The 7986-nt window shown below is 33.0% G+C and overlaps 1 protein-coding gene across 4 annotated transcripts; it reads right to left on the bottom strand.

Moving 5' to 3' along the window:
- Window positions 1-414: 414 nt before the first annotated feature.
- LOC110692806 (probable polyamine transporter At1g31830) lies at window positions 415-6891 on the bottom strand. Of its 4 annotated transcripts, XM_021869881.1 has the most exons (3): window positions 6618-6891; window positions 6301-6459; window positions 415-2591 (listed from the first exon to the last, which is right to left on the bottom strand). In XM_021869881.1, exons 2-3 carry the CDS (start codon window positions 6421-6423, stop codon window positions 1128-1130), a joined length of 1587 nt encoding a protein of 528 aa, XP_021725573.1. In that variant the 5' UTR covers window positions 6424-6459; window positions 6618-6891; the 3' UTR covers window positions 415-1127. The 4 variants fall into 4 exon arrangements, with proteins under 4 accessions (XP_021725573.1, XP_021725574.1, XP_021725575.1 ...); XM_021869882.1 differs by lacking the exon at window positions 6618-6891 and having other exon boundaries at window positions 6291-6415; XM_021869883.1 differs by lacking the exons at window positions 6301-6459; window positions 6618-6891 and adding an exon at window positions 3101-3511.
- Between the last annotated feature and the right edge of the window lie 1095 nt (window positions 6892-7986).

Genomic DNA, 7986 nt, shown 5'->3' with positions numbered 1-7986 from the left:
TTGCAAGTAATTTGAACCGGAGGTAGTATAAAGAATAAAAGTAACAATATTACCCTTTATTGGTTCGGACTCATACACACTCTGGTCATGAGCCTCGAAGATAAAAGAACAGGAGAGTTGGATCACAATTGCCATTCTCACTAATCAGTAATACATTGCCGGATGTAAAGAGTTTGAATCTTAAACATAAAGTGTCAAACGCGGATCTGGGCCGCACCCGCAAACTAAGAGAGAGAGTCTACTTCACAAGTCCAAGGAGGTTTCATCCCAAAACTATATGGCAATAGGAGGAGTAGCCCCTTAGCCTTATAAAGTGTTTAACTCTCTCTTCTTCAACCAATGTGGGACACTTATATGTGGTGACACTTGAGAGGTTTATTCTTCAACATAAAGGTAGTTAAATACAAGCGGAAATAAAACTAGAACTACTGAACTTTGATTTTAAAAGCACCAAGTTAGGGCAGAGGCTCAATTGTACAAAGCTTTACTCTCGCGACTGAGACTTTCTGTTGAATCCTATAACTTTCTTAATACAGCAGAGAGGGGCTTCCGAAACAACTGAAAGCATCTAATCCTTGCAATGAGAATTAGACCATGACTAATTTTGCCTCTTTTTGCAAAGGGAAAAAAAAAACAGTAATCCAAATTCCAAAGGATCCAATTCTGTATTTTGCTGATACTAGAAATTTCCTACTTGGAAGCCTTTTGCACGGGCAAAAAGAGCCTTCTCCGAGCAACAATGGTAAGAAGTACTCCTCGGGACAATAGAAACCATTACAATAGCTTCTCCATGCAAGAGGGGGGGGGGGAGGAGTGAAATATCAAAGACGATAAATCACAAGGCAAGGCAGTACGCCTGAGTAAAAGAGTCATGAATTTAAATTTAAAACTAGATAAAAGCTATAACACTGATTTAGAATAACCAATTGCCATTGCTCTGATCATCACTACTAAAACAAGATGATATACAGCAACCAGTCACGATCAGAAGTTAAATGCAAGGCAAAAGCACAAGTGGAGATAAAGCTACAACATACACATTACCTGAAAGCTGTAAAGACCATTATATTCTCAAAATCCAACTTTAATTTCTAGAATATGGTTAGCCTTTCCTTCATAGCAGCTTGCTATGGAACCAAGGACTGAGTGTTATCATGAACTTCTGTTTCAAGATCAGGAAGGTTAGAACTAACTGAAAATTTCAGCCATCTTTTTTTCTCTACATACTTGAGAGCAGGATGCATCACCAGCCCAATCGCCACAGCAATGAGGCTCACAACCATGACTTTAACAGATGCAAGAGCAAGAACCACACATATCAATATGGTTGGAGGAATACATATCAGTATAGCTCCAGCTGTTCCAAAGGGAATCTTGTAAGGTCGAGCAACAGTTGGTTGTTTTATGCGCAGCACCACAAATGCTATAAATTCCAATATCATTCCAAAGCAGTACAAGAAATTTTCAGCAGCAACTATCTCCTCAAAGCTCAACCAAGATAGCAAAATTACACCCGATGCTGAGAACAGTATGCCAAGTAAAGGGGTCCCATAACGAGATCTCTTTGCGAATATCTCAGGAAGCATGCCTCGCTCTGCCATCCCCAAAAGCTGGAATGAATCACTGCTCATTTCAGCAACAAACATCCCCATGTTAGACATTGCAGCAGCGCCCTGGATCCACCAACATAACCATGTACCACCAATAATTTTGGCAATGTCAGCAAAATAACCATCAGACCACTGACTCTGGTCAAGAGGAATCGCCCCAGTGCCAGCTAAGAGAGGGAAGAAATAGGCAGCCACAACAAAGATTAGGGCATAAGACAAAGCCTTTGGAAGAGTCTTCCTTGGGTTCTCCACCTCACCAGCAAGTGTACTTACTGAATCCCAATAATTCAGATTCCAGAAGAGAGTGTTCAAATACAAACCCCAGTTGACATTATGAAGATCAACTACTAGCCATCTCGAAGGCTCCACTCTTGGGATCGATAATAATCCCATGACAATAAAAGGAAGAAGGGACACCACACCCAAAAGAACAGCAACCCACCCAACAATAGTCATACCCCTATAGTTCAAGAAAGTGAGGGCACTAGTCAAAACGAGCACTGCAATCGTCCTTGGATAGCCATGACCAATTATAGGAACTACTGCCTTGAAGTAGTCAAGAAACAAAACGGGATATAATGCATTATCAATAACACCACTAAGCCACTTCATCCAACCTTGCTGAAAACCCCAGAAGTCCCCTAAAGCAGCTGAAACCCAAACCACATAACCCCCATTCTCAGGGAACATCGTTCCCATTTCCGCCGTTATTAAAGCCTCAGGCACACTCCATATAAAGGGAAAAACTAAGAATCCTGCTAGAGCTAACAAAGGTCCTGCTGCCCCAACACTATCCTCCACCCCAAACGGACCGCCCGAAACCTCATAGAAGATGAGGAAAATAAGAGGCAGTAACGAAATCTTTCGAGATTTCTCAGCCCTAGGTGAAGGTAGGTCTTCATCAATACCAGAATATCTTACTGCATCATGTGCCCCCATCTCAATGGATGTTTGCCTATTGCTACCTGTATGCCTAAGTTTCTGCACATTCAATAACAAAAATTCCAAAAAATTTACCAATGGGTTTCAATCAATATTCACAGAAACTACAAAAATTATAATATGCTTGCTCCCAATTGAAGGAAATTAAAGAAAAATTAGTTCATGCCTACTAAATAAGCTATTGAATGCAATTGAAATCAAAGCAATACAGTTAATTTCTCAAAAAAGAAACAAAATCAATCAATTCAATCACCAAAATTTACAACATATTTAAACTAATTCACACAAAACCAGATACAGAAATTCATCCCATTGCGAAAAAAATCGGCAAAACCCAACAATTTTCCGATTGAAAACATCAAATTGAGCTAGTAACACCCATAAATAAGCCAAATTTACAACATTAACAAAGACCCAGATAAAGAAATTCACCTAATTTCAACAATCAGGACCCAAATTTACATCAAACCCAGTATTCCAGCAGATTGTAAAGATGATTGAATCAAATAAAGGAACTTTAAAGAGAATAAAAGGTTAAAGAAACGAACCATGAGAAAGAAAAATTGATCCCATCTGAAAATACTTATAAATTTGGTGACGTAAAACCCCACTTCATCGATGACTATGTGTTTCGATGATCCACGTTTTACAGGACAAAATTATAAATGGTAGTGAGAGAAAGAAGAGAGAGAAAGAGAAGGAGAAGACGAATTAAGTTGCAAGTATCGACGCATTAATCCCACGAGATGAGAGTAGTGAAGAAATGTTTTCTTGTTCTTGTCACTTTCTTCATTTTCTACGTTCAAGTTTTAAACTTCATTTCTTCTGCTTCAAATTTTGATGGATTTTTTTTTCCTGTACATCGTACTTTCTTTTTATGGTAATTGTGATTTGTGACTATCTAGGCTTTGTTTGGCAATCGATGGTTTTTAGTAGACCTGGTTAACTTGGCTCCTTTCCGCTAATTTGGTAAGGAAGTCTAACTTGCAAATTAAACGTTGCTTATGTAATTAAAACGATGACTTTATTTAATCACTTGAATATTTGTGACATTTTCGTAATAAAAAATGGGGCCCGTAATTAATGAAAATTTGTTGATTTATTTATAAATTTGTGATTTCTTTATCATAAATTTATTGAAGTAAATTAAGGTAAAATGACAATTATATCCTTATTTAAATTAGAATCTTACCATTACGAAAGTCAATGTCTCATTTTGAATAATCAAACAACTTTAACAAAACAATCAACTAATACAATCAGCTGATCAAAAATCAGCTAACACAATCAAGTTCAACTTTTCAGCAAACGTCCAAACACATCATAAGTTATTTAAGAAATAAACTTTTTTAGTAAGATACTACATTTAACTTCTAAAATTTTATTTTAGTAATTGTAACTTTATATGAATTTAAAAAAAAAATCGAGAGGGGAGGGGGTTTGCCACTCCTATTCCATGGCATTAAGTTTCAAAAATCAATTCTTTTTGTATGGTTGAAAGTATTAATCTAAAATGATTGTCCATGACTTATGGAGTAGAATAAGTATGGGAAAACTCTTCCGTGGGTTCGTGCGAGGTTTTCATGTATATTCTCCTACATCGGTTGTCTTTAAATCTCGATTAATAAAGCACTAATGTTTCATTTTAAATAGGCAAATGATCAAAGAAATTACCTTTGAAAACTTATTGTATTTTTTATTAAAAATAAATAAAAATAAATAAAAAATTCTCCCTTGTATCATTAAAAAAGGATCATCTCATTTGTAAAAGCATGAGTAGGGTTGGGGCTGCGCATGCGTAATAAGACCAAAAAGGGCCCAATAGAAGCACTTAATGGTTTTATGGTCCATTTAATGTTTCACAAAGTTGCAGCCTTAATTCTTTCTCGAAACTTTTGTGGGCCTTTATTGGGCCACTTGTACAACACTAAACACTTACCAACCCGCAAATCTTGGACCAATATTATTATTTCACAATTTGTTTCTGTTTCCTATTTTTTATAATTTTGAAATATTTTATATGAAATATTTCACAAATAATAGTCCAAAGTTTCAAAAAACATAAAATGAAGGTATAGGTAGTAGTACTTTTTAGATTTAGCTCCTATTATCTTTTCCATATAGATCTAGATGATAATTTAATTTTAAGGATTGAGTATTAATCCAAGATCATGCAATAATTACTCATGTCTTTCAGCCTCCCTAACTTAATCTAAGATTTCCCGTAAAGTAAAAAAAAAATCTAAGATTTGAAGCTTGATGCCTTTTGTAGTAACATCTAGTCATATATATCTTTTTCATATTGCTCTCGGAGATTACGAAGGGTTTCTGTAAGGGTTTTAAGTCACCTTATCTGACTACTTATTAATTATTCACTGAATAAAAAAGGATTTATATGCTTAAGGTGTACATTTCCTTAATTTTTTTTTTCGTAATATTTGTTTATTCAAGAAATGAATGAGAAAGTCGGGATTTTGTATCACTTTTCAAGTGTCAAAAGAAGGCTAAAATGATATGGTATGATTAAAGAATAAATAGCATCATGCGAAAAATAGATGCATTTGTTTTTCTTCTTTTTGGTCCCACTACATTCTTCATAATGATATCCCACCCACTATAATGAAATATTTTGCAAAAAGAAGAATTCTCGTGTGTTATATAAGTTGAATTTCATGTAAAATTCACAATAAAAAAGTGATAAAAGAGAACCCATGCTAAGCTAAATATCAAATCAAAAAGCATGATTTTGCTAAAAGATGTTCCAATTTTTCTCCACAGTATAATTACTAATTGAGATTATGTTAATATAAACTACTAATAAAAAATTTCATTATGACGGTTTTATATACTACAAGCGTGCGTTTTGTGGGCTCCTTATAGAAAATAATAAATTAATCGAATTATTTCTTCTAAACTGTTACATTCCTTTCCCATACTACTAGTAAGGAAGAAAAACAAACCAACAAACCAATACTATTAACAACAAATCTTGCATGAAATGCAAATGAAACCTTGCAAAAAGTGCACATATTTTGGCCAATACGTGAATTAATTGACACCATTACACTGGCACACAACAAACACGATACACTAGTAGTACATCCAAAACACGTTATAATTAGTAGCTGTTTCGTGTATGGGTTGTTAACGACGTACATTTGAAACTATAGAAGAACATTGATTGTTAGATATAGAATACATTTTGTTTGAGAGAAATCCTCGATCATATATATATTGCTATAAGATTTGAACAAATTCTCAATTAATTTTGTGTTGCTCAATCTATTAAAAATGTTTCTCAAATTTTCTAAATGATTATTATAAACATAAATTACAATAAATGTACAAGTGTATAACCTATATATTACTATGCACACAAATCTTCATTTAATATAAACTGAAAAAATGACAAAATAATCAAAGTATCTAGTTATTATAATGTGACAAATGACAAATGGTTATTATATGATACGACGTATGTGACAAATGACACTAGTTTAAACAGTAATGTAAGAATGTTGTTATGTAAGTACTTTCCTTCATATTATGATTATACAAACTTCTAATGCAATTTAAAGCAAAATAACTCAAACAATAACAATGTAATAGAAATACAAAGAAAATTAAAGGAAAAAATATTTTAGCATCATAAATTCAGTAATAAAAATCATCATAATAAATTTGAAAATTTGATGAAAGTATTATTCATAAAGAGAAAGAATGTAGTAAGAAACGTACAAGAGCTAACCTCATCAACAAGGACGTGGTTGGGATTAGTCGAAGGTGTAATAACAACACTTGCTACTACTTTCACTTCTTGTCGTTGATCACTTGTTTCTTTGTTACACGCTACTTCTGTAGGACCTTGCATCTTATGTTCGTGATCACACAATCTAACTATGCAAAGCTATGAACAAACCAAAATAATGTCACGACATGAGATCAAATCTAGCTTATCTAGTCACATGATCAATGATCATACAAAGTAAAATATTACAAAGTGACTTGACTAAAAAAATAATTTATAAAATTCTAAAATGATGATAATAAGGAGAATGAACTTACTGAACTAAAGCCTCTCACTAGTCAACCCGCTCCAGAATTGAACCCTAAAGGAGCGGAGGTTAGATGATCCTAAGACGGGAAGAAGGGACTATGATCAACGAATGAAACTTGCAAATTTTGATACATAAGTCGATGATGAATGTGTAGATGTTTAAAATATGGAGTTGAGTTAAAGCAAGGTTAGTGAGAAAAGAGAGAATAAGAAAGAGCGTGTGTTGTGTATGGAAGAGAGAATCCTTATATGAGGGCTAAAAAGATAGTATGAGATGATAAGAGTTGACGTTTTTGACTCATTAAATTAAATAAAGAAAAAGAAATATTTATTTCTATGTACTTGTCATTTTCTTAGTTGTGGGCTTTTGCTTGAGTAGTAGGTGCACGCATGACATAATTTGTAACCAAAAAATAAATGGCAAGAGTTTTATACTTTTCTGTCATGATTTAGGATGACTTATGACAGTAAGGAACGCATGACTAAATCCGTATAAAAATTTTCTTTTGCAAAATTTAAAAAGTGGGTAGAATATATGTCATGATTTACCATGATTTTTTTTTAAAAAAAAAAATGATAGAGAGAGGTAGTAAAGGCTGTCATATAAAATAGTAGACAGAATTTAATCTCATGTCATGGGTATTATCATTTAAATTTTAACCAACTAAATTAATTGACATCCACATAAATTATCAATTTTTCACGAACTAGATACCATATAACTATACAAGTTATATAACAAATAGTACTTTATGTATAAATAAAATATATAATATGAATTTATTTCAAATGGTGCACAAAAAATAATGTGATTTTGAAGGGAGGAGGATGATAAACTATAGATACTCTATGTAACAACTTATTTTTGTCTTAATAGAAACATCCCTAGATTTTTATTTTTAGATTTTAGTATCTTTAGGGCCTGTTCTCATTGACTAAACTAAACTGAATTGAACTGAACTGAACTTATTAGAGATGAACTGAAGTTAACTGAACTGAGCTGAAATGAATATTTTATAAGAAAAGGAAATTAACTGAACTGAACTAGTGAGAACAGGGTCTTATTTTAGTGAATAATTTGATTTGGTTTGTATTGTTACTTTTGTTAGTGGCCAACAAATCATGCATGCCTATCTATATTTTCTACTAGTAACATAAATATATTAAAGAATTCATATGTGGAATAATTCAACTCATGAGATAAGAACATATATATAGTTTGTGTAAATATTGTTGTTATTAATTATTCATAATTAAATATAGACTAATTCTTTGCAATTTTTCCATTCAATTCTAAAAACTATAAGAGAGAAAGTGCATATATAGACCCACCAAATCTCTAATCGATGTATTTAACTCGTTTATTATTAAGCTAAC

Source organism: Chenopodium quinoa, unplaced genomic scaffold (genome assembly GCF_001683475.1).
Source record: "Chenopodium quinoa cultivar QQ74 unplaced genomic scaffold, ASM168347v1, whole genome shotgun sequence".
Lineage (NCBI taxonomy): Eukaryota > Viridiplantae > Streptophyta > Magnoliopsida > Caryophyllales > Amaranthaceae > Chenopodium > Chenopodium quinoa.
This window is presented reverse-complemented; position numbering and strand designations above follow the sequence as displayed.